Source organism: Myotis davidii, unplaced genomic scaffold (assembly GCF_000327345.1).
Source record: "Myotis davidii unplaced genomic scaffold, ASM32734v1 scaffold38, whole genome shotgun sequence".
Lineage (NCBI taxonomy): Eukaryota > Metazoa > Chordata > Mammalia > Chiroptera > Vespertilionidae > Myotis > Myotis davidii.
The window spans coordinates 6,392,176-6,419,472 of record NW_006291383.1 but is presented as its reverse complement, the minus strand read 5'-3'; the positions used below and the strand labels follow the sequence as shown (position 1 = coordinate 6,419,472).

Here is a 27,297-nt window from a genome sequence, read left to right as displayed (position 1 = left end):
AGTTGGTCCAAATGAGAATATTTATTCTGGAGGAAAGAAAACCCAGGAAAATGTGCTTATTGCTTTCAAATATCTGGAGAGCTATTATGGAAATGACTTCTAGTGTGGCCCCAGTGGGTGGAAACTACCGTTTGGTAGATTGTTCTACTTCTTTACCTGCCTTTTCTCAGAGAGGAAAGAACTCTCTCCTTTCTATACCAACCTCTCTTCCTGATTATGCCCTTCCCTGCTTCCCTCTTGATCAGCACTTTTCTCTCTTTTGATTTATTAGTGCAAACTCTATTTCTTTTTTTTCTTTTTTTTCAGAGAAAAGATCTCTGCCTATCTCCCCAGTTTTCTCCTCCTTTTCCCTCCTTTACCCCAAAGGCCTCTAGACAATTGCTAATCTAATTGCTCATTTTACGACAGACTGTGTCCACTGGTAGGTGAACACACTGTGTGTGTTTAAGGAAAGAAACCAGTGCTGTTCTGGGAAGTCCTCCCGTCTGTTTCTAGCAGCTGGCTGGGTCAGCGCTCCCAGGCCAGCCAATGGTTTTCTCTTCCTCACACATGGGCCTACATTTGCTAGTAATTGCTTTAATTTCCTGTATACGCAGCCAACTCTCTAGAACAGCGGTTCTCAACCTGTGGGTCGCGACCCCCTTGGCAGTCAAATGACCCTTTCACAGGGGTCGCCTAAGACCATCCTGCATATCAGATATTTACATTACGATTCATAACAGTAGCAACATTACAGTTATGAAGTAGCAACGAAAATAATTTTATGGTTGGGTCACAACATGAGGAGGGATGACTATGTGTGCTGACTAAGCTTCCTTCCTCTGTCCCCCATTCCCTTTTCCTCCTCATGACGTTGAATTTTCCTGCAGTGACTCAGAGAATCAGAGCTGGACAGGAACTTACGAGTTTTATCTAGTGTGCAGTCCCTTCCTTCTCTGCTTCATCTTTATTTCTGAGCTGCAAGTAAGGAGGTGGAAGAATCCAGATGATTCATTCCTACCTAAAGTCCATTCCATTTCTTACTATGGAAGCATAGTGTATCTGACCCACTGACTTGGGAAGTTTGCCTACACTTCTGAAATCTTGATGGCAGGAACTCAAAAGGAGTCAACCTGGCTTTTTCCATCTCACCCACTTGCTCCAGTTTGAAAGATCACTAAGATTTAGTTAGGAGACCTGGATTCCAGTCTTAGCTCCTATACTTACAGCCTTGGGCAATCCATTTCAAACCCCCAGGCCTCAGTCTTCTTATGCAAAAAGATGAGGATAAATAATTCCTAGCAAGAAAACCACCCAGAGCCACTGGAAGAATCAGATGGGGGGCTCTGAGGGAGAAATGGACTTGTGAACACTTTTGAGGCATGTTAACTTCTAAAGACATGAGGATATGGGGTCCTGAGAGCCAAACCCAATGGCCAGAGATGCTGCTTACCCGGCCGAAGTGGGTAACCCTCTCGCTTCTCCACTGTGTATCCCTGAGGAATGTTGTAGAATTCTGGGAGCCCCCCAAACTGCTTCCACACAGTGTAGTAGTTAAGGAAGGTCCTCATGGCATTATCAATGTCCCCGATGAGGCTCTGTAGGAGAGAACTGGTTGTCAGGCAGACAGCCACCAGGTATAAAACCCCACAACCTCAGGGAAAAGAAAAGTAAAAGCTTTAGAGCTAAAAAGGCCTGCAGTCAAACCCTGGGCTGGCCGTTTACTCACGCCAACCAGATACTTACCTTCTCTGAGCTTAATCTATAAGATACAAAATGTAATATAGCTCATACATTGTGGGGAGGGACAGAGGTTGTACACGAAGTCCCTGACTGCCAGTACGTGCTAACTCAATGCTGGGCTCTAACAGTTTTTAAATAGGTAAGTCAGCTATTCGGTTCAAAATCTTAAGAATAGGAAAAAGTCTCAGTCCCACCCTATACCCCAGCATATAACTGTTTTGTATTAGTTTGTAAACATAAGCAAATATGTATGAGTATATATTATTTCCCCCACATTTAATATAGCTGATTAATTAGACTGTTCTGCAGTTCCCTTTATTCATTTAACAATATATATTGATCTTTTCCACATAAGCACATAAAAGCTTCCTCTTCCTATTGCATAGAATTCCATTGCTTTGACCATAATTTAATTAGCTCCTTATGAATAGGCAGTTGGCTTGGTTATAATCTTTTGCTCTATCAATGTTGCAGTAAATAAGTTTGAACATATGTCACCTCAAACATATGCAAAGTGTATCTGTAAGATAAACTTCCAGAATTAGGATTGCTGGATCAGAGAACATATGCATTTGTAATTTTACTAGCTGTTACTAAGTAGATATTAATAGTCACATACGCTCACAGGGAAACAGCTGACCTTTTTAAATAAATATGCAGTTTTTGAAATATATATATTTAATTGATTTCAGAGAGGAAAGGAGAGGGGGAGAGAAATAGAAACATCAATGATGAGAGAAAAATCACTGATTGACTGCCTCCTGCACGGCCCACACTAGGGATCAAGCCCAAAACCCAGGCCTATGCCCTGACCGGGAATTGAACCATGACCTCCTGGTTCAGAGATCAATGCTCAACCGCTGAGTCATGCTGAGTAGGCCAGCTGACCTTCTTGACATCTCCATTGGATATCTCAGGGACAGGACAAACTTGACTTTTCCCAAGCAAGATTCTTGATTCCCTCACTTTTCCACAAAGTTGTCTTCCTACTCCTGCCTCTTTTCTTTCTAGTTAATGGCACCAGCCAGAAACATGGTGGTTGACCTTGACTCCTCCTCATCCCCACCCCACATCCATTCCATCAGCAATTCCTGTCAATTCCATCTCCCAAAATATCAAGATTTTTCTCTTCATCTCTAGAGCCACCACTTGGTCTGGTCACTAGCAGACCAGACTGTGATGACCTCAAAAGCCCCCTCCCACCAGTTGTCCTCTTGCCCTCTCCAACCCACTGTCCCCAAGACAGCCAGAGTAACTGCCTTACTACACACTCCAGACCTCAGGGCTTCCTACAGGAGCAGCATAGAATTGAGATGACTCACTGTGGTCCTCAAGGCCCTACACAATCTGGTCACTGCTGACCTTCCATCCATTGATCTTTTCCTTCCCTGGACTATGGCCACATTGCTTTTCTTTGTTTCTGATAAACACCCAATTCTTTCCTGCCTCAGGACCTTCACACAAGGTATTTCCTCCCCCTGAAACATCATTTCCTGCCCCCAATTCTTCAAGTATAGGCTTTAATATCATCACATCTGAGAGGCTTTCTTGTCTAAAGTTGGTCCCCATCCAATATTCTATTTTAGCCTCTAATCTGTTTTCTTCATTTGCAGTTTATTATTTTATCTATTTATCTGTTTTAGGTTTTTCTTTGTGTCTCGCCCCCATAAACTTCATGAGGGCAGCAGGGCCTGGAACACAGAAGGTATTCAAATATTTGATAAGTAAGCAAATGAACAAATTTAACATCTCTAAGCCTCCTTTCTTCATTTGTGAGACAATACTTAGCTCAGTATGTTGTGATGATTCTGAGTAAAGCGCCTGACACATAAATCATTTTTTCATACATATTATGTACTACTTAAAAATAAGAGAGCCCCCAAAACTCATTAAGAAATACCTTTCCAACAAAATTGCTTTTAGGTTTTATAATTTATTAAAATATTTTAAGCTATTAATGATATTTTAATCATTTATAAATTAATAATAACTAAATCCAGAAGAAAAGAAATTGAATACTCAGAGCCTATGGTCACAGGGAATTTTTTAATGTTTTTAATTTATATGTACTATATTCAAATTTTGTTACAGAGACATATGATAGAGTATCAATAAAATTTTTCAGCATAAACTATAATAATTAGGATTAAATTCTGTTGGGGCCTAGAGTGGAAATATGAGTTCAAGGAGAAAAGGGAATGGATGGTATACAACTATTCAAACACGTAAGATAACAAATATCCAAGGAGCACTTTAGTTTTTCAAAATTCTTCTAGAGGGGCATTTAAGCAATAAAATTTGAGGATCCTAAGAGAACTGGCCAATATTTAATATTATCAACTAGAAGCCCGATGCACAAAATTAAGGCATGGGTAGGGTCCCTAGGCCTGGCCGGCGATCAGAGCTGACCAAGGCCTTCCTTCCCTGGCTGCTAGCCAGGGCCTTCCTTCATCCCACACCACCCACAATGGTCAGAACATGTCATAGCGAGCAATTGAAATCCCGATCTCCTGGTCAAACTCCTGAGGGGACACTTTGCATATTAGCCTTTTATATATATAGATAAACCTATATAGATATATAGGTTCTCTCTGAGCCTGTTGCCCTATCTGTTTAATAAGAGGGCTGGCTAAAAGTACATAATGGGGGACTAGTTAAATAAATTACAGTCTCCCTATTCAATGGAATATATGCAGCTGTTTCAAAAAGGTAAAACTAGCCTTGGCCATAATGGCACACTGTTAGAGCATCAGCACACACACCAAAAGGTTGAGGGTTTGATACCCGGTCAAGGGGACATGCCTGGATTGCAGGTTTGGGGGGCAACCAATTGATGTGTCTCTCTCACATTGATGTTTCTCTCCCTTCCCCTCTCTCTAAATATCAATGGGGAAAAATATCATTGGGTGAGGATTAACAACCAAAAAATAGGTAAAAAAAGCAAAAAGAGGTAAAACTAAATATGTGATATCAATAAAGGATGATCTCTAAGATATAATCAGTGAAAAAAGAATATGTATATGTCCTATATATAGAAAGAAAAAAGAGGGATATAAATATTCATATATTTATGGATATGGATTTTTGGAAAGATATACAGAAAACAGAAAATAGGGTCTGGATTAGGGAGAGAGTCTGAAGGTGGGGGCTTAAGACTTACTTTACAAGGTATTCCCTATTGCACTTTTCAAATTTACCACTACATCCATGTTATTACCTTTTCTTTAAATTAAAAAAAAACAACACACTAATTTATAAAAGTATTTTGGTACACCTAGGGGGTTGATTAGATGGGCTCTAAAATCCCTTCCAGCTACAGCCGTGACCCGTTTGGGTCAGTGGATAGAGCGTCAGCCTGCGGACTGAAAGGTCCTGGGTTCGATTCCGGTCAAGGTTATGTACCTTGGTTTCGGGCACATCCTCAATGGGAGGTGTGCAGGAGGCAGCTGATGGATGTTTCTAACTCTCTATCCCTCTCCCTTCCTCTCTGTAAAAAATCAATAAAATATATTTTTTTAAAAATCCCTTCCAGCTACAAGTCTCAGATAGTGTAATAGGAAAACAAGATGACGACAGACACAGCAGTCCCAGCTGTTTTCACGCCCTTTCTCAGGCCCGCTGTCAAGAATGAGGAGGTTTGACAGAAATGTCCATTGGAGAAACAGCTGTGGCCAATGTCTGTTACTGCCCAGCCTGGAAGGACACTCCCTACCTTATATTAACAACAATCCATAGCAAACTGGAAGTTAGGTTCCTGAAACCTTAAAGCTCCCTTTGGAAAATTTAGTGAGACAGAATCTTAAATCTCTCTTCCATTCCCAAGCCATCCCTCCAAAAAAAGTACTCAAGCAACTAAACTATCTCCTTTGACTTTTACATCAGCATGAGCTTGCTTTGCCAGTTCCATAGGAAAATGACCACCCTCTCTGATCATTCCTACCTGAAGACCAGGCCAGTAGGCCTCCAAGGACTGGAAGACTGGCATGGACACAGTCCCCTTGTACATCTGCACCCACAGGTACCAGTCATCAAAGCGGGTATAATTCCGAATGGCTTTGTTGTATTCTGCAGTGGAGATGGAATAATGGATATGTCAGTGATTAGGGAGACAATAGGAAGCCCTTGGCAACAGAAGCATGGACTTAAACTTTTGAAGCATTATATATGATGGTCTAGCCTCAAAGCAGGCTAGGATGCAATAAGGCAGAGAGGAAGAAGCATGGGGTCTAGAGTCAAACTTCCAGGCTCAAATTTTAGCTCCAGCTTTACCACTTGCTAGCTGTGATTTTAGGCAAGTTTTTCCCTCTTAAGCCTCAGGCTCATTATCTGTAAAGTAGGGAGAGTAATGTTATATACCTCATAGGGTTGTTCAGTCAGTTATTCATCCAACAATATTCACTGAGCACCTTCTATATGCCAGGTATTCAGAGCTGGCAAACAAGACTAAGAAAGCTCTCAGCCCTCAGAGAGCTTACCTCCTACTGGGAACTTTACCTTATACCTCCCCCTAAATTGTAAATCCATGAGGCCAGGACTTTTTTTTTTATTGGTTTCAGAATCCCCAACACTAAGATAGTATATAATATTGATATTGATATATATAAAGAGAGAGACAGGAAGGCAGAGGGAGAGAGAAAAAAAGAGAAACATTGATGTAAGAGAGAAACATCAATCAATTGCCTCCCACAGGCACCCAACCAGGAATCGAATCCGACAGCTGAGTATGTGCCCTGATCAGGAATTGAATTGGCTACCTTTTAGTGCATGGGACGACACTCAGCCAACTGAGCCACATCGGCCAGGGAAATAGTCATAATAAATATGCATAATGCTATCTGAATGAATGAAGCATCAAATACACATGCAAATAAATAAGAATCTCAAATAGTGTTGTAAGGAATAAATAAAATAGTCTATGTTCAGTGCTTGGCGCAGTGCTTGACACATCAATGGTACTCAAATATTTGCTGAACAAATTAATGGTAGCTATAATAACAATTATTAGGTGTCCAACAATTCCTCAGTATCATTATTATTAGTGTCTAAGAGCCTGAAGGGTAAAATGTTTGTATTCAACAGGCACTAATCTATGCCCTACCTCATGCAAAGCATTGTGGGAAATGCAAAGATGAATATGGCATGGATGCTGGAACTGTGGATGACAGTTGACTGTAAGAGAGAGGCTGAAGGCCATAAATTCTGAGGAAGGCTTAAGCTACTTCTTGGCAAGGTGACATTTAAGCTGGGCCTTGAAGGGTAAATAGAATTTTGGCACATGAAGACAGGAAAAAAGGTATTCTAGGCAAAGGAAACACATGTGCAATGGCCAAGAAATAAGATCTCCAGCCATACACAGAGAAAGCAGTACAGTTCAGCTGGCTCTGGGCAAGAAGGTGACAAGAGGTGTAGTGGGCATCGCGTGGACAGTGCACGTCCTTAACGGCTTTGAATGCAGACTCAGGTATTCAAGACTGATTCTCTAGGCACTTGGGAGCAACTGAAGGTTTGTAAATAAGCCACATGTCAATAGAAACAATCATGGGGAAAGCCCCTTATCCTGCCTTTACCTAGGAACATAGCCATGAGTTTCTTATCCTGCAGCAGGATGGCTCCTTTCACCAGGTACTCAAAGTAGGAGTCCACACCAGCCCCAATGCCTGCGTCCTGGGCCACCCACTTGCCAGTGAGCACGTCGATGTGGTTGCCAACCTAGGAGAGAGACAGATAGTACCAAGAGAGGGGCCAAAACAAAACAAGCATCTCCCCACATCCCTTACTGCCCAGTGAGATGCAAGGCTGGACCATGGCCAGCTTTCCTCCATATCTGTACAGTGGAGGTGCATGTCATGCATATTTACAAGGACTTAATATCCACAAGGAAAAAGAACAATGATTTGGAGGTTTATGCCCTATCTAGAGTGAGTGTGAGCTGGGAGATAAGTAAGAACTTGCTGTTCCCACAATCTGTCTCAGATTTCTCAGAACTCTGCATGTGATCACAGTGTCTAAATACACAAGACATACTTTAAATGTTTCCATAAGTCAACTCAGGGAGCACAACCAAGAAACCGGTGGAGTGATTGCTTGTAAGCAGAGGAAAGGGGCAAGATTCAGAGGAGACTTCACAGATATTACTGGGTACCTTTTTTGTATCCTTTGACGTGTACACCATGTGACTTGCAAAACCACTTTAAAATAAAATCTAAAACATTTAAATGAAGAAATATGCCGGGCTCCCCAGCAGCCCCTGAACGGCAGATGAACAGATCACTCAGACAATCTGACTGTGCAAGAGAGAGCTAAGGGGCCGCTGGCTTTAGTAGCCAGAGCAGCCTCTATTGCCTGCCTCGTTAGGCCTTTATTGGAATTTTTATTTTTAGATACAATCAGTAGGGTGAGTAATCTTGGGAGGACACATGTTTACATTGTCCTCTAGGCAAGGGCATCCAGGGATTAAGCATAAGGATTCCAGTAAACACCCGGGGGTCTGCATATGCACAGGCTTGTTTGGAAAGGTTAAGGAATAATAAGGGGCACCACCTCTGACACTCCCTTAAGCCTCCCCTAAGTCGGAATTCTGATAAACAGGGCAGGCGGCCTTCCACACGCTTCCCTTTTATCAGAATGTCCTCCTTACAACTTTCCAACCAAGTCTCTTGTGCTCCCCAACAGAAATATACTGTCCATATAACTTAGACCCTGATGGAGATTGATAACTTCATCTGTTACTCAATCAAAGAGACTACTAACTGCTGTGTTAGTTTGGGTCCCCCAGTGAATAGACCTTCAGCAAGGAAGACTGAAAGTAGTTGATTCTGAAGGTGAGTGAGTCCCTGAAAACACCAGTAGAAGAAGGGGAAAGGGAGGTAGGGAAGGGACACAGCCCATAAAGGGTGTGCCACCAGGCAAGCTACCACCATGGGAACTGGAGCTCAATCCCAAGAGGAAGCTCTGAGAGTCAATACAGAGCAGGAGTCTCAGCATTATTTCACCTGAAGGGGGAGAATTGGGGTGATCATCCACAAATTCCCATCAGTATTAGTCACTGATTGAGAATTGCTCCAGGGTTAGTATGAAGTCCTGGTTCTTCCTGTCATAAACAGCAGGACCCAGACACCAGAAAAAGCTGGTAAGCAAAGAGACACAGATGATGGTGGTTGGAAGACAGGTCAGCGTACATGAAAATGGAAAGGGCTGAGAGGATATGAGCAGGGCACCCAGAATCCACTATGGTTCCAGGACTACACAAAAAACTGCCCATGTTGGACTTAACAGTTCCTATAGGTTTTCAGTAGGGCATCTTCTTAAGGGATTTTCAAGGATTCCTCACCAGAGTTTCACTTTTCTTTTTAAAAAAATGTATTTTTATTGATTTCAGAGAGGAAGGGAAAAGGAAAGAGAGATAGGAACATCAATGATGAGAGAGAATCATTGATCGGCTGCCTCTTGCATCCCCCCCCACTGGGGATCAAGCCCACAACCCGAGCATGTGCCCTGACTGGGAATTGAACTATGACCTCCTGTTTCATATGTTGACGCTCAACCACTGAGCCATGCTGGCTGGGCAAGTTTCACTTTTCAAGCTGACTTAGATCAGACTTTGCATAAAAATGCGCCTCTACCTGAATCACTTTCAGTCAATAGTCTTTATAAGTTACAATAATTCAGCAAAGGAGATATTAATACATCAGCATCACTGCTGAAGCAACTGAGGATCAGACAGGTTAAGTGACTTGCTCAGGGTCACACAGTTTTGATGAAGCAAGGTGTGGGCTCAAACCAAGTTCTGACTAAAGCTAATGCTATTTCCTGGACAGCTTTGGCTCAATTACTGTAAGTTTCACTGGATTATCCAGTTTAGGAGCTGAAACTGACCTTAGAGATCAACTGGCCCAAGTGTGTTAAGTTTCCATGGGTTAATAGGTATTAGATAGGAAAGGGAAGCTCGGGGGTCATATGGTTTGGTAAATGTTGAGTTAAGTGAAGTTAATAGATTTATTTATCATAGGATTTAATAACCTTTAACCTGCTCATGTTCATTATGACTCTCCAAAAAAAAAAAAATACTATATATAGAATTCCCAAACTGAATTGACTGGTAATCATTTTTTCATGGAATAACCATTCATAATCTCTCAGACCTGACAATCTAAGGTCACCAAATGAGTCAGGGGCATCAAACATATAACCCACTCCTTGGCAACTGGAGAAATTCAAAGTCATTGTTTAACACACAGCCCCTTTCCCCACAGAGTATGTTCTCTCATGCTCTCTTTTTCTCTGTGCCAGAATATGAATTGGATGCTTAGTCTACTCTCAGTGTCATGAGCCTGAGTCCTGGTCCACTCCTGAGGTCACCTCAAGTTGCCTTTGGCTGGATTGCAACTTGTTGCTCAGAGCCCTGACCCTTGCAAGCAGGGGCCAATGTGGTGACTTGACTCAGACAGGAAGGGTGCAGCCAACCTACCAGCCCAATATCCGACCGGCTCTCCCAGAGACGCGTCAGGGCCACTCTGGCCACGTCTTCAAACACAGGATCACCAGTGAGGCTGCTCAGGGTGGCAAATTCCACAATGAAGGTCCCGATCCCTGCCGTACAGGTGACAGGGGTCTCTCCCGGGTTCACACCATGAAGCAGGTTCACTGTTCCATATGGCATGCCAGTGGGAGTCTGAAAGGCTGAACAATCACAAAATTATGATCCCCAGTCAGGAGCAGAGAGGTAGGGATGGTTGGATACAATCCTGAAGCCTGAGGCCTTGGCCAGCTCTTCCCTCTTTATTTCCTGGGCGACCTACTAGAGACTGAGCCAGAGAAGAAAACATGTCGCTGGAGGACCCTTAGTGGCCGCCTAAGCCAGATGCTGGCAAACACTGCTCCACATGACCCTTGGGCTCTCGCCCGTGATGAGGAGGAAAGCAGGGGCTGCCCCTCTAGGTTGTCACACGCCACACATGCTCACTTTAGATACAGCAGCACTATTTTTACTTATTTTACACTTGGCCTTCAGAGGCCAGGCAGGCAACTTAGTGTGAAGCAGGCACAGCTTAGGCCATGGGAAGTGGGGGGGCTTGTGGCACCCTAAAGAGCATGCCCTATTAGAAGCCACTGAGATACTTTTTAATTTTTAATTTCAGTTTTATTGAGATATGGTTGACATACAGCATTGTATAATTTTAAGGTATATAGCATAACTTGACTTACATATATTGTGAAATAATTACCACAATAAGATTAGTTAACCCCAGCCGGCGAGGCTCAGTGGTTGAGCATCAACCTATAGACCAGGAGGTCATGGTTCGATTCCTGGTCAGGGCATGTGCCTGGGTTGCAGGCTTGATCCCTAGTGTGGGGCAAGCAGGAGGCAGCCGATCAAGGATTCTCTCTCATCACTGATATTTCTCTCTTTCTCTCCCTCTCCCTTCTTCTCTGAAATAAATAAATAAATAAATAAATGTACTCTAAAATCACCTGGACTCATGTGAAATTTAAAAAAAAATTAGTTAACCTTCATGATCTCATATAAATACAAAAAGAAAAAAAAATTTGTTTTTTCCTTGTGATGAGAATTTTTAGGATCTACTCTCTTAGCAACTTACAAATACATCATAGAGCAGTGTTAACTGTTGTCATCATGTTGTATACTACATCCCCAATTCTTATTTATCTTGTAACTGGAAGTTTGTATCTTCTGATTCCCCTCATATACTTTTTAAACACTATTTTGAGCAAATGAAACATATCTGCAGATCTAAACACAGGAGCCAATTTAAGATCCTAACTTTACACAAAGAATTTACGGGCCAAATTATTTTTTTTAATGGACATAAACCACTAAACTGATGAGGTGGTCCAACCCTCAATTTACAGGTAGGAAAAGTCATGCTTGCAAAGAAGTGACTCAAAGGTCACACACAGAGAGCCGAACAGAGCTGGGATGGGAATGTTTGCCATGGTCCCATTCCCTGTTCCTCTCCCCACAAGCCCTATGCTCTGCCCACCCCACCCTAGTACTTTCCTATTTAAGGCAAGGAACAAGACAGGCAACCAGAGGCAGAGATTTCCTCTCTGGACCAAAAGGTCAAACAACCCAGAGCAACCTGTGCGTCACCAAAACATTAACAAAGTCGTTAAAACTTTCAAGAACTACAAGGTTCAGCAACTTTGCTGTAGACGAGAAACTGGCCATCTGACAGTCATGAGTGGCAAGCAAGGAGAATGAGAGCAAGAAGGGCTTAAAGGAATATTTCAGAAAAATCAGGCAATGTGAAACACAGGGGGAGTGACAAAATCCTATTTCATGACCTGAATGGTAGATACACTGGTACTTGTTCCAATATGTACTTTTCAATATGGATATTTCTCAATACAAAATTTTCTTAAATGACATACAAGTGAAGGGAGCAACCGGGCAGAGTTTCCTCTAGGGATGAGTCACACTGGACATGATGCTTGTAAGGAGACACTCAGGCCATCAGTCGACCTGAGCCCAGATCACTCTCTCCTCAGCTCTTCCCTGGGGATGAGAGGCAAGTACTGTGTGAAAGGGAGAAGTGAGATGGCCAAGAGGCTGGTGAGAAGCACAGTGTGATGTGTTTGGATATGACTAGCCCTAAGCCTCCGCCACACCCTGAAGGGAACACAGTGTCCGGCTGATGCTGCCGAGGCCAGCTACTGCCCTGCCAAACAAACACACTGAGGCTTGGCTTGCAGCCCTGCACACAGCTTAGCTAAAAACAAGTCCCTCTCATTCCAAGCACTTTCTCCTTTCTGACCCTGTTTCATGCCTCCCCAAAACCCTATGTTACTAAACAATGAATGGGTTAACAATGAGACCAAGGAAGAAATCAAAAGGTACCTTGAAACAAATGAAAATGAGAACACAACCCAAAATCTATGGGACGTAGCGAAAGCAGTCCTAAGAGGGAAATTCATAGCATTACAAGTCTATCTCAAGAAACAAGAAAAATCTCAAATAAACAATCTAACTTCACACTTATAGGAACTTGAAAAAGAACAACCAACAAAGCCCAAAGTAAAAGAAAGGGAATAAACAAAATACTGTCTATAAAAACAACATAAAAGATCAATGAGCCTGGCCAGTGTTGCTCAGTGGTTGAGTGTTGGCCTATGAGCCAGAAGGTCTTTGATTCCTGGTCAGGGCACATGCCCGGGTTGCAGGCTCGATTCCCAGTGTGGAGTGTGCAGGAGGCAGTCGATTAATGATTCTCTCTCATCATTGATGTTTCTATCTCTCTCTCCCATCCCCTTCCTCAAGAAAAATAGTATTGTGCTAAGCTAAATAAGCCAGCCATAGAAAGATAAGTAACACATGATCTCACTTATATGTGGAATCTAATGAAAAAACCTCAACGTAATAAAGACATTTTTGACAAATCCATAGGCAACATCATACTCAATGGGCAAAAACTAAAAGTGTTTTCCCTTAAGATTGGGAACAGGACAGGGATGTCCACTTTCAGCACTCTTATTCAACATAATCGGGAAGTCCTAGCAGCAGCAATCAGAAAGAAGAAGAAATAAAAGGCATCCAAATTGGAAAGGAAGAAGTAAAACCGTCATTATTTGCAGATGACATGATACTGTGTATATAGAGAAACCTAAAGATTCTACCTAAAACCTATTAGAACTGATAAATGATTTCAGCAAAGTAGCAGGATATAGAATAAGTACCCAGAAATCACAACAACCCAAATGACATACGAAAGAAGGTTGCATTTGTATACACCAATAGTGAAACTATCAGAAAGGGAAAGTAAGAAAACAATTACAATTGCATTTAAAAAAAGTTCCTAGGAAAAAATTTAACCAAGGATGTAAAAGATCTGTACTCAGAATACACCAAAGAAACTAAAGAAGATGCAAATAAGTGGAAACATATACCACTTTCATGGATAGAAAGAATTAGTATCATTAAAATGTCCATACTACCCAAAGCAATCTATAGATTCAATGCATTCCTTATCAATATACCAATGGCATTTATCACAACACTAGAATAAGTATTCCAAAAATTTATGTGGAACTACAAAATACCCTGAGTAGCCACAGTGATCTTGAGAAAGAAAAACAAAGTTGGAAGAATCATGCTACCTGATATAAAACTATACTACAAGGCCACAGTAATCAAAACAGTATGGTACTGGCATATGGAACAGAACAGAGAGCCCAAAAATAAACCCATGCCTTTATGGTCAATTAGTATTTGACAAAGGTGGAAGGAACATACAACGTGTCAATGACAGTCTATTAATAAATTATCAATAAATGGTGTTGGGAAAATTAGATACATGCAAAAAAAAAAATGAAACTAGACCACCTTCTTACACCATACACAAGAATAAATTCAAAATGTATGAAAGACTAAATGTTAGACTTGAAACCATAAAAATCCTAGAAGAAAACATAGGCAATAAAATCTTAGACATTTCTCAGAGCAATATTTTTTCTGAGATCTCTCCTCAGGCAAGGAAAACAAACAAAAAATAAACAAATGGGACTACATCAAATTAAAAAGTTTTTGCACAGCAAAGGAAATCCTCAACAAAATGATAAAACAACCCACTGAATGGGAGAACACATTCGCCAATAATACATCTGATAATGGCCAGCATGGCCATTCTCATTTCCAGCAAGGGAAGCAGGACCCACTGGACTTCATCTCTCCCCATGCCAGTGTGGGTCTTACCTGGGAGGAGTTTTCGGGCTGCCTCCTCGGCCATACTCAGGAGAGGTCCAGCGCAGGGCCATCCGGCTTCCACTTCCACCCCAGCCTTCTTCGACAGCAGGTGAGCAGACAGAAGTCCCCCTACCACTACCGATGGTACAAAAAGTAAATGTCAGAGTCCAAGGACCAGTGTTTCCCTTGTGCAATTTAAACCTAAACACTCTCACTGGTGACTCACTGGGAAGGGGCTAGAGCCATCTCTGAAAGACGAGTTCCTTAATCCCCCATATTGGTACAGGGTTAAGTTTGCAGAGTTTTGTTCTCTTGGTGGGCCACAAAAGACAATGGCTATCTGGTGTTTTTTTAGTACCTACTGTTTATCAAACACTAGGTACTACTGTCCCCTCTTAAGATGAAGATACTGAGGGTAAGAGAAGCAAAGAGACTTTCCCTGGAAAATCTAGTAGGTGGTAGGGCCAGGTCTGTCTGACTCCACTTGGTTGCTCTGTCTCCCAATCCCCCACCAAGACCTAAAGTGGAGGAGGGGGCGAGTAGTATCAATTTATCTATATCAATTTATAACATAACATTTTAGGACCTATAAAAAGGCACAAACATTCTGTATTTGGAAATATGGCTAGAGAGGTAGCCTAAATGGCTCAGTGACAAAACCTGGTGACCTTGAGCTTCAGTTTTTCCCCTCTTCTGGTAGGGGGAGTAAAAGACAAAGAATTGAACTACCCAAAGTGGAGAGGGTGATAAAAGTTGGGATCTGAAAGAATTATATACTCTGTGTAAGGAAAAATTAGAAATAAACTCTGCACACCTCCCATAGTGTATGTACAGTAAGGAAAAGTTCATGCCTCAACTCTTGATGCCAAGTAAAAGAAAAAGATATTTCTCCTAAGAATTAGTAACTACAAGCTGGTACTCACTAAGTTTTATGGCCTGAATTCATACTAACCAGGTAGTCTAGAAAACTTCAAATCTTTGGCATAAAGTGGTTTTTGGAAGATAGTACCTCCCGCTACATGGCAGAAGTGAACAACTGTATCTGGAAGAACCCACCATCACCCAGGCCTCAAAGAATCCCACAGGTGAAATCTAGGGAATGAGTATACATTCTGAAAAGTACATAAATCACAAAAAATACAAAGAAACAAAGTGTTATGAGTAAGAGTTAGCAGAAATGACAGTAGAACAAGACTTACCAACACTTCAGATAATGGAATTATCATACACAGAATATAAAATTGTTGTGTGTAGTACAGGGTTGGGCCAAAGGAGATTTACAGTGTAAGTGTGTGAAACACAGAGTTACACTTGTATTATTATTTATTAATTATTGTATTATTTTCCATGTAAAAAACTGTAAGCCTACTTTTGCCCCACCTTGCATGTTTAAAGAAATAAAAGAAAGGTTGGAACATATGAACAAGTAGCAGAAATTATAAAAATGAGCAATCCTATTTATAAAAGAACTAAGTAGAATTCCTAAAAATGAAAAAACATAATAATTGAAGTTTAAAAACATCTAGATAGATTTAATAGCAGATATGATATATCTAAAGAATTAGTGGACTTAAAGACAAACTCACAAAAATTATCCAAAAAGCAACATAAAGAGACAAAATGACTTTTAAAAAGTACAGAAGGGATTTAGAGGATACAGTAAGAAGGTATATATATCTGGTTGGAGTTCTAAAAAGAGAGAGAATCTCTAAGGAGAAAAATAGTTACGAACTTTATTTTTTTAAAAATATATTTTATTTATTTTTTACAGAGAGGAAGGTAGAGGGATAGAGAGTTAGAAACATCGATGAGAGAGACACATCGATCAGCTGCCTCCTGCACACCTCCTACTGGGGATGTGCCCACAACCCAGGTACATGCCCTTGACCGGAATCGAACCTGGGACCTTTCAGTCCACAGGCCGACACTCTATCCACTGAGCCAAACCGGTTAGGGCTAGTTACGAACTTTATAAAATTAATGAATGACACCAATTCTCAGATCCAGGAATCTCAAGCAAGATAATAAAAAGAAATCCACATTGCTCGGCCAGTGTGGCACCTATGAACCAGGAGGTCATGGTTGATTCCCAGTCAGGGCACATGCCCAGATTGCAGACTCAATCCCCAGTGGAGGGTGTGCAGGAGGCAGCCGATCAATGATTCTCATCACTGATGTTTCTACTAGTATCTCTCTCCCTCTAACTCTCGGAAATCAACCAAAATGTATTTTTTTAAAAAGAAAACAGGACTTCAGGTTACTGCCCCCTCTTCCTATAGGCTTCCAGTACATAGGTATGTGCTAATTTGCATGAGAATATAGGTATGTTTGTTTACCTCTAAAAATAGACACATTAAAAAAAGAGCCCTAGCTGGTTTGGCTCAGTGGATAGAGTGTTGGTCCTTGGACTGAAGAATCCAGAGTTCGATTACCGTCAAGGGCATGTATATCAGTTGCAGCTTCAATACCTGACCCGCTCAGGGGTGTGTGCGGAAGGCAACCAATTGATGTGTCTCTCTCACATAGATGTTTCTTGCTCTGTCTCTCTCCCTCCCTTCCACTCTTTCTAAAAAATTAATGAAAAAATATTAACAAACAACCCCCCCCCAAGAAATCTACATTTATACATATCACAGTAAAATTACAGAACACCAAAGGAAAAAAAAATAGCTCAAAAGCAGTCAGAGTCCATGTAAACATGATTGTTAAAGCTCAGTGACGAGTACATCTAGTTCATTATACTATTTTCTCTACTTTTATGTATGTTTGAAAATTCCCATAATAAAAATTATTTAAAAGGGGCTGCCAGCATAAATAAAACCAGTTATCTATAACGACATAATAATTAGATTGGAAAATTACTTTTTAACAATGGCAATGAAACCAGAAGACAAAATTTTCTTCAAGGTGCTAACAGAAAATAACTACCAACCTAGAACCATATGTCCTACAAAAATACCCGCAAACAAATGCAGTGAGAAAGACATCGCCATACAAACAAAAGCTGAGAAAGTTTTCCAAGAATACACCCACACACCCAGCTGCTGTAGCTCAGTGGTTGAGCATTGACCTATGAACCAGGAGGTCACGGTTCAATTCCTGGTCAGGGCACATGGCCAGGCTATGGGCTCGATTCCCAGTTTCTCTCTCTCATTGATGTTTCTAACTCTCTGTCTCTCTCCCTTCCTCTCTGTAAAGAATCAATAAAACATACTTTAAAAAAAAATAAAAATAAAAAATAAAAAAAGGTAATACACTTACACTAAAGGACATTCTAAAGAAAGTACTTCATATGGAAGGAAAAGGGTCACGGATGTAAGGTCTGAAGCATAACAAAGAAAGGTAGTAAGAAAAGTGCTAAATATATTAATAAATCAACACTTTAACTGTATAGAATAACAATAATGTATGGAAGGCTTCAAAGAACTAAAATACATGACTATAGCATACAGGTCAGGATATCCTCAGAGTCAGGTTTTATATTACTTAGAAGGAGAATAAATATTTTCATTAACTCTAGACTTTGTTATGTTTGTTAAAATTTCTAGAAAAAACTATTTAAAAGCTAGATATCATGCATAATACCTAAATTAGTAAAAGGAAAATGACAAATAGCACAAAATTAATACCACAGGAATGAATGTAAATATATCAGTAATTATTGAAAATATAAATGGATTAAACATTTCAGTTAAGAGACTCTCAGAATTGATAAACAAAATATAATACACTAGAGGCCCGGTGCATGAAAATTCATGCACTTACGGGGTGGGGGGGGTCCCTTGGCCTGGCCTGTGCCCTCTTGCAGTCTGGGAGCCCTTGGGGGATGTCCACCTGTCAGCTTAGCCCCGCTCCCTTGAGGATCAGGCCTAAGCTGGCAGTCAGACATCCTTAGCATTGCCCAGGAGATGGGAGAAGCTCCTGCCACTGCCTCTGCACTCGCAACCATCAGCCCAGCTTGTGGCTGAGTGGCACCCCCCCTGTGGGAGGGCACTGACCACCAAGGGGCAGCTTCTGTGTTGAGCGTCTGCCCCCTGGTGATCAGTGTGCATCATAGTGACTGGTCATTCCTGGTAGTTCTGCTGTTAGGATCAATTTGCATATTACCTTTTTATTATATAAGATAATTTACAAAAGATATAGCTAATAATAAAAACAGAAAGATCGAAAGTAAGAGGGTAGAAAAACATATACAGGGCAAATGCCAAGCAAAAAAAAGCTGGTATAATTATATTCATGTCTGAAACAAAGGTATAAGGACAACCTTAATTTCCAGATGATAAATCAGGCTCAGATTGTGTGATACAGCAATGAATATGACCTCAGGACTGATTCCTAAATCAGGATTTTATATCATGCTGTCCCTCTGCAACCTGATCTTTTAAAAAATTTATTTATCACGTTTCTATAAGTTTCATTGTAAAAAAAAAAAAACATCCAAAATAAAGATGAGCACAATAAGGGGCAAAAAACATAACTGCCATCCAGAGGTGACAGCTGTTGAGCCACTGGAGGTCCAGAAGTTCACTGGAAATAAGGACTGTGCCAGCTTCATAAGAGTCATTGGAAACCTGCTAAATAACTGATTCAAGGACTCAATCCAGAGATCACAATTCATTGGTTTAAAGTGGAGCCAAGACATCTGAACTTTTTAAAGGTCCCAGGTGGTTATGATGGACCACCAGGTTTAGAACTTAATACTTGAGACTTGAGGTGTATAATACAGTAATCATTAACCAGGTGTCACTATTGAAATTGAAATTCTTTAAAATTAAATTAAATTAAAGATTCAGCTCTTCAGTTGCAGTAGGCACATTTCAAATGTTCAATAGCCACATGTGGCTCATGGCTACCGCACTGGACAACATAGAGACAAAACATTTCCATCATCACAGATATGGGTAGTGCTTCCTAGATAATAAACTCCAAGAAAGCAACAAAGGATTACATCTTTCTTGCTCATGACTATATCCTATATAATAAAGAGCTAATATGCAAATGGTTGTCATGCCCTCGCACCCTCACGCCGGGGCCAGGGGACCTCAGGCTGTGCCCCCCGCCTTGTGGGGCTTGATGGGGGTGGGGTAGCCGGGTCTCGGTCTTGTGCAATTTCGAGGCGCACGCGGGTGGGCAGGGACTTGACTCTGGGTCTGCGGCATGCCCCAGACTTTGATAGGAGGGAGGTTTTCATATACATTTTACTAATTTTCTTTCATCTCTGACACTTCTATTATAGAGAAAGGGCAAATAACAATATTAAAATATTTCCCCTAATGAATTCTCTTTTAATGTGCACAAATTTTGTGCACTGGGCCAGTAGTGTACACACACACACACACACACACACACACACATATATGCCTAGGACCAAATAGATGTTAACCATGTGAGTAAACCTGGCACATTTCTTTCCATTCTTTTCTCTGTCCCCTGCTCATGTCTGAAACTGATGAGGAATACTGAGACCTTCCCACCCTACCCTCCAAGAGGGAAGAAGAGCTGTCCATCACTGGTTTGGGCCAAGTGCCCTGGTAGGGCCAGCCCTTAACCCGAGCAGACCGCTGTACCGATTTTTCGGTAATTTCCACACAAAGGTGGAATATTGGCGCTAGATAAAAGGTAGATGAAAGGTAGACCTATTTTCTACAATGTCTCCAAGTTCCATCTTATTCTAACCATTTGTTTGCATGTAACTAACATTTTTCTATAACATGTTGATTTTTTCTCCTAATGCTCAGGAGCCCAGGTATAGGGGACAGTTAGGTTCAGGGCCTCAGGTCTGGTAGGATTAAGATCTGATTTACCACCTTCTGGTTTATACAGTAAGAATCCACACTCTGTTTTCTTCCAAAGGCCATAGAAGGCAGCCCTTACCTCGGATGTTGGTTTCAAACACAGATGCATTCACATCAATATCAAAGTCCAAGTTGTCCTGGAGCACTTCAACCACCCTTTGGAATTCTGAGACATTCCCCAAAATCTAGGAGGAAAGACAGACATGACAATGAAGATATCTCAGGTTTGAAGGCATTGAAATGTTGGAATAAGAGTCTAGGATCTGCCCTAACCGGTTTGGCTCACTAGCTAGAGCCTCAACCTGGAGACTAAGGGGTCTCGGGTTCGATTCCAGTCAATGACATGTACCTCAGTTGAAGACCTGATCTCCAGATCCCCAGCCCTAGTCAGGGCATGTGCAGGAGGCAACCAATTGATCTGTCTTTCTTGCATGGATGTTTCCCTCTCTCTGTCTCTCCCTCTCCCTTCCACTCTCTCTAAAAATCAATGGGAAAATATCCTCATGTGAGGAAGGATTAACAAAAAGAAAGAGTCTGGGATCCTATGCCAGAGTGGCCCTCACTTATTCAATTTAAGGCCTGCAGTTTCTGTTCTAGGACTGATGACAAGTGAAGAAAACACTGAGAGCTAAAATTCACAAAGACCCAACATCAAGAGACTGGCTAGGTAAATCCTTTTTTTTTTAGATTTATTTTTATTGATTTCAGAGAGGAAGGGAAAGGGAAATAGAAACATCAATGAGAGAGAATCTGCCTCCTACACCCCCCCCCACTAGGGACTGAACCCACAACCTGGGCATGTGCCCTTGACTGGAATCGAACCCGGGACCCTTCAGTTTGCAGGCCGACGCTCAATCCACTGAGCCAAACTGGCTAGGGCTAGGTAAATTCTTGGGTACCAATTCAAGAATACCCATTTAAACAATGTAAAACTGTATAAAAACAATATAGACTATAGAGCACATTAAGGACATCTTAGTTTGCTATTTGCAGTGAATGTCTATTGTTTTTAACCTTTTCTTCACATTCATGCTTGTAGAAAATACTGCGGGTCGGTTGGCCCAACAATCATTCCCAATCTTCCTTACCCTTTTAGCCTCTACCATAGAGGCTGGAATCCAGATACTTGCTGTCTTAGACTCTGGTTGCTAGAGGTGATGGTGTTGCCCAGCCAATTCGGAGCCTTGAGAAGACCACTGAGGGTACTTCTAGGAAAGCTTCTGTTTCCTAACAAAAAGGGAGACCCAGCCAGTGTGACTTGGTGGGTGAGTGTCAACCTAGGAACCAGGAGGTCACTGTTCAATTCCCAGTCAGGGCATATGTTCAGGTTGTAGGCTCGATCCCCAGTGTGGGGGGAGGGGGTGTGCAGGAGGCAGCCAATCAATAATTCTCTCTCATCATTGATGTTTGTATCTCTCTCCCTCTCCCTCCCTCTCTGAAATCAATAAAAATATACATTTTTAAAAAAACTCACTGCCCTAGCTGGTTTGGTTCAATGGATAGATCCTTGGCCTGCAGACTGAAGGGTCCCAGGTTCGATTCTAGTCAAGAGCACATGCCTGGGTTGTGGGCCCAATTCCGATCCCCAGTAGTGGGTGTGCAGGAGTCAGCCAATCAATGATTCTCTCTCATCATTGATGTTTCTCTTTTTCCCTCTCCTTCCTCTCTGAAATCAATAAAAATATAGTAAAAAAAAAAAACCAAAAAACTCACTATTGTAATTCCAGAGCTCAGTACTGCATTTGGCATACAGCTGGCCATTAAATGAAGAAGTAAATGCCACCTTCTCTAGGAAGCCTTTGGTTCTTTCTTTAAAAGACTCCAGTAACTTCATCCACAGAACTCTCTAGGCGTCTGTGTCTCTCCACATTAAGAGTATCTTTGACTGGACAGGAGCCTCACTCATTCCTCCATTCCCCCAGAGTGCTGCACATGGCCCATGAAGGAATTACTCAAGGAATGTTTGTTGAATGATTACATGAATCTTTCTCCACATTGAAGCTAGTGATCTGCTCAAAACAGATATTTCATCATTTCCTGCCCTCCACTTAAGAAATTTCAGTGGCTTTCCACTATCTCAAATTAAAGTTCAAAATCCTTAAGATTGTGGACCTCATCCGGTCGCCATCTATCCCTCCAGCCCCATTTGCTTCTCCCTTTTCCTTCCAACATCTCATACACACTGGCCTTCCTTTATTTCACTGCACTTGCCATACTCTCTCTTTTGCCATAAGGCCTTTGCACAGGCTGTTCTCTCTGCCTGGAATACTCCTTCCTCCCCCACTTGCCAAGTCAAAACTTGCTTCTCCTTCAGATCCCAACTTAGTATCAGTTCATTACCTTAGGGAAGTTCTCTGTGACCTCCTCAGTCTAGGTCAACTTCTTTTAGTTATCACCACTCAAAGAACCATGTTCCTTTCCCACCGTGCACTCTCCTCAATTTGTAATTACACATCCTTTAGGGTTAGTCTTTTATTCTTTGTCCCTCTCACTAAAATCATAAACTCCAGGAAAGCAGAGACTGTGTCTATTTAAACTCACTACTGTGGCCAACTGTGTGGCTGAGTGTTGAGCGTCAACCTATGCACCATAAGGTCACGATTCAATTCTGGGTTTGCGGGCTCGATCCCCAATGGGGGGTGTGCAGGAGGCAGTCAATCAATGATTCTCTCTCATCATTGATGTTTCTATCTCTTTCTCCCTCTCCCTTCCTCTTTGTTTTTGATTGTTTGTTTGTTGTTCTTAATGTTTTTGTTTTTCTCCTCTTCCTCTTTGAAATCAATAAAAAAAATACTTTTTAAAAAACTCACTATTGTAACTTCAGAGCTTAGTACTAAGCTTGGCTACAGTTGGCCATTAAATGGAGGAGTACATACAAATTAACACTAAGGTGAAAAAAAGCTAAATTATATCTATAAGGTAATCACAATCATGTAAATATTATTAATTTATAAAAATGAAAGGTGTTGACAGAGAACCAGAAATAGTGAAATAGGGGAAAGTGGTTAAATCCTCTCTTGTGGCTTCTTTAAGGATGACAGTTAAGGCCTGGGATCGTACAGAATTGGGTTCAGGTCCTTGCTCTTCCACTTCAGAGCTACATACACTGGCCAAGTCATTTTATCTCTTTAAGCATCAGCTCTCCCAGTGGTTAAGGAGTACAGGTACTTACCTCAAAGGGTTGCTGGAAGGATTAAACAGGATAATACATGTAAAGTGCTTAGCACACACATAACACACTAACTAATTACTGCTATTATTTTTATCACTGAACATAACCATCAGAATGTAAGCCTCTGAAAATAAGGAGGGCATCAAGGTCTCTGTATCCCCCCCTAAACAGAGTTCTACAGGCCTATCACAGTTCTGTGTTCTACAAACATGTGCTGAATAAATGAGCCTGAGTAAGCCTGAAATTCATCGCTTTCCTCCATCTAGGGCAACCAGAAACTGATGGTTCAGAATCATGAGTTGAAAATAAAAGACCCAGGTCAGTGATGGCGAACCTTCTGAGCTCGGCGTGTCAGCATTTTGAAAAACCCTAACTTAACTCTGGTGCCATGTCACATATAGAAATTTTTTGATCTTTGCAACCATAGTAAAACAAAGACTTATATTTTTGATATTTATTTTATATATTTAAATGCCATTTAACAAAGAAAAATCAACCAAAAAAATGAGTTCGCATGTCACCTCTGACACGCGTGTCATAGGTTCGCCATCACTGACCTAGGTGAAGAATTCACCAATAGTCAAACTGCCGAGAGGAAAAGGAATAGAGGAGACACTTACCAGCAAGGTATCCAGAGCATCAATTAGCGTCAGAGAAAAGCTGTGAAAGGACAGAAATCCCAGCTTAGTAAGAAAATCAAACACCATATGTTAAGATTGCCCCAGATCAGTACCCAAAAACCTAATACATGAGGCACAGCAATGCCTCTGCCTATCCCACTTCCAGTCACAACAGAAAAGCCATAGTGAAAACTGCCAGGAACCTCTGACCCATTTAATGCACCTGGGATAAGGGACTGATATAAGCCCAACTGTCGTTAACACGTTACGCACCCAGTCAGTCACCGCTGACTGACACTATACTTTCCGTCCGGAAGACAAAGCAGGCCGGGCACTTAACGTGTTACACACTTGCCTATATTCTCTGGCATTCTTCTCTTCATAGGTAGACAGGATAAAACTGCAGCTAAGAGTAAGGGCTTTTCCACACCTAAAAACTTATCTCTCAGTACACAGAACTGTATGCCTGAGATTGCTCATGTCAGTTCAGAACAGCAAAAAGCTAGAAATAACCCAAATGCACACCAGTTGAAAAGTGATTAAACTGTAGTACACTCAAAGAACACAAAACTATAGAAGTTGTTATCGAGTTCTTTAACAAAAAGAGTTCTATTGGCTAATGTTAAGATACTCTAATTGTTAATTGAAAAAGACGAGGCATGGAATAGGCAGTGTGATATGTTTACTAGTATATCTGCATTGTCAAAAAGAGACATATAGACAGACAGATTAGTTGTTTGGGCTGCTGGTGGTAGACGGATTAACTATAAAGGGCACAGGAGAACTTTTTAGGGTATCCTGTATCCTGGCTGTGATATCAGAACCTCAGAAATGTTCTACTTGTTGACTGTGATAATGGTTACTATGTACTTAAAATGGGTGTATTTTATTATGTGTAAGTTATGCCTTTAAAAAGTTAATTTGAGCCCTGCTGATGTTGCTCAGCGGTTGAGTATCAACCCATGAACCAAGAGGTCGCTGGTTTGAGGTTCGATTCCCAGTCAGGGCACATGCTTCATCCCCAGTAAGTGGTGTGCAGGAGGCAGCGGATCAATGATTCTCTCTCATCATTGATGTTTCCATCCTCTCTCCCTCTCCCTTCCTCTCTCTCTAAAATAAATTTTTTAAAAACTTGTTTTTAAAAGTTAATTTTAAAAGATGTCTATATGGCCGAGGCCGGTTTGGCTCAGTGGATAGAGCGTCGGTTTGCGGACTGAAAGGTCCCAGGTTCGATTCCGGTCAAGGACATGTACCTGGGCTGCGGGCACATCCCCAGTGGGAGATGTGCAGGAGGCAGCTGATCGATGTTTCTCTCTCATCGATGTTTCTGACTCTCTATCTCTCTCCCTTCCTCTCTGTAAAAAATCAATAAAATATAAAAAAAATGATTTAAAAGATGTCTATATGATCATATAAACTGAAAATATTTACGGAAGGATACTCAAGAAAGATTATTTCCTTTATGTATATGATCTTGTACTGCTTGAATTTACCATTTGCTTGTATTACTTTCTTTTTTCAACTAAAAAACAAAAACCAACACAAATTTTGTTGATTTTACTTAACTTGACCAGTCCTTAGCATACGCATTTGTAAAATGGAGATAAGTGTTAAGAGAATCAAATGAGATGACAAAGGTAAAATGCTTAGCACAGTGTTTCATCAATGTCAGCTTCAATTAAATGCAATGATTTCTTTACTCAAAAAGAACAAGACAGAGAATTCCATCTCTGATTTTTATTCTAGCGTGAGAAAGTCAACCTAGCAGCCAAGTGAAAAGGATAGTATCAGAGTGAGAAGTGCTAAGAAGAATAAGTGATTTGTGAGAGTGACCTGGAAGGAGTAGGTTGTCAGGGAAGCTGATGCTGCGGTGACATTTTGGGCTGAAATCTCAAGAAGCAGTCAGTGTGTGAAGATAATGGGGGAAGTGTGTTTCAGTTTCACTAACAACAAAGGCTCTGAAGTGTCATGGCTGGGAGAGTTACATCCCCTCCTGGTTTGTTGGTCCACTTATAAAATGAAGGGGTTGGGTCCTCTGACTTCCTGGAGCCTTCCCATGGTATTCTACAACTCCAGAGATCTGCCCAAGCCCCCATGACCAGCGCCTGTTACTCCTGTGGCTGGAGTCCAAAGGTTCAGCCCACCAGGCTAACCCAGGCTACTCCACTCCGGGATCCAGATTTCCAGGCTGGGTGGATCCGGATGGTGCTGGCCTGAATGGGGGTTGGGGGGTGGGGGTGGGGGAGTGGTCACGGTCTCGCCCTGGCTAGGAGCTTTTCCGGATCTGCCAAGGAAACCATCAAGCCACCAGTCCCAGAGTCCCACCCGTCTAGAACCGGACTGCCAGACCCCGGCCATCCCTTCGCACTACCTGCCCCAGGTGTCATGCCCGTCACAGGTGAGAGGTCGCAGCTCGTCGTAGGGAAATGCATTCTCCAGGTAGCTGTCGTAAGCGTGGTAGAACATGGCCTTGACTCGCTCCCTGGTGAGGATTAGGAGAAATAAGGGGCGGAAAACGAAATCAAGCAGGGGAAAGGACAAGAAATAGGCGGAAAGTGGAAATCACCCCGATTCTGCCGGGGGCCCAGAGGCGGATTCCGAGCAAATGAGGGTGGGGGTCCTGGGGCAGAGGGCAAGGAAGGAACCCGCTCGGTGCTTTCCATTCCCCTACTGCGTCAGGGCGGGGAGGCTGACCGCTTCACCTGTAGTGAGCGGGGTCGGGCGCGGAGCCATCGGGGCCCGGCGCACCACGGTGCAGTGGCAGCAGCAAGCACAAGAGGCCGAGCGGGGCCAGCAGCCGGAAAGGCATAGAGCTCGTGTCCTGTCAGCACCGCCGCCGCAGCAGCCGCCACCACCAGCTGCTCATCCTGCGAGCCTCTGGGGTTCTTCCGGGAATCCGCGTCACTGCGCCTGCGTGCTGATGACTCAGTCACTCACTTCCGAACTACAAGCCCCAGAATGCAACTGGTAGCGGAACCGAGGCAAAGAGCATCCTGAAATATATATATAGTCTGGGGCGCAGGTCTACGTGTCTTAAAGACAGTGGCTATTACAGCTACTGCAATTAATTAATGTTTTAGTAACAGCATTTATTGAGCACTTATTGTGTACTAAGACTGTATGGAGCACTTAAATACATTATCATTTTTAAAAATCACATTAAACATGAAGGCAGGGACTCAACATTTGTTGAGCTTATTGTGTACTAAGACTGTATGGAGCACTTACATACATTATCATTTTTAAAAATCACCTTATTAAACATGAAGGCAGGGACTCAACATTTAT

The 27,297-nt window shown here is 41.9% G+C and overlaps 1 protein-coding gene across 1 annotated transcript in view; it reads right to left on the bottom strand.

Annotated features, from left to right (window-relative positions):
- The window catches only part of EDEM2 (ER degradation enhancer, mannosidase alpha-like 2), a 30,377-nt gene extending 3,448 nt beyond the window's left edge, over positions 1 to 26,929 (bottom strand). The window contains exons 1-9 of the mRNA XM_006764567.2: positions 26,712 to 26,929; positions 26,381 to 26,491; positions 24,010 to 24,049; positions 20,297 to 20,402; positions 14,432 to 14,557; positions 10,190 to 10,401; positions 7,290 to 7,431; positions 5,663 to 5,787; positions 1,433 to 1,577 (exon numbers count right to left, since the gene is read on the bottom strand). Coding sequence (XP_006764630.1) covers positions 1,433 to 1,577; positions 5,663 to 5,787; positions 7,290 to 7,431; positions 10,190 to 10,401; positions 14,432 to 14,557; positions 20,297 to 20,402; positions 24,010 to 24,049; positions 26,381 to 26,491; positions 26,712 to 26,818 — 1,114 coding nt within the window. The 5' untranslated portion in view covers positions 26,819 to 26,929. The remainder of the gene's footprint in view (positions 1 to 1,432; positions 1,578 to 5,662; positions 5,788 to 7,289; positions 7,432 to 10,189; positions 10,402 to 14,431; positions 14,558 to 20,296; positions 20,403 to 24,009; positions 24,050 to 26,380; positions 26,492 to 26,711) is intronic.
- Positions 26,930 to 27,297: the final 368 nt, after the last annotated feature.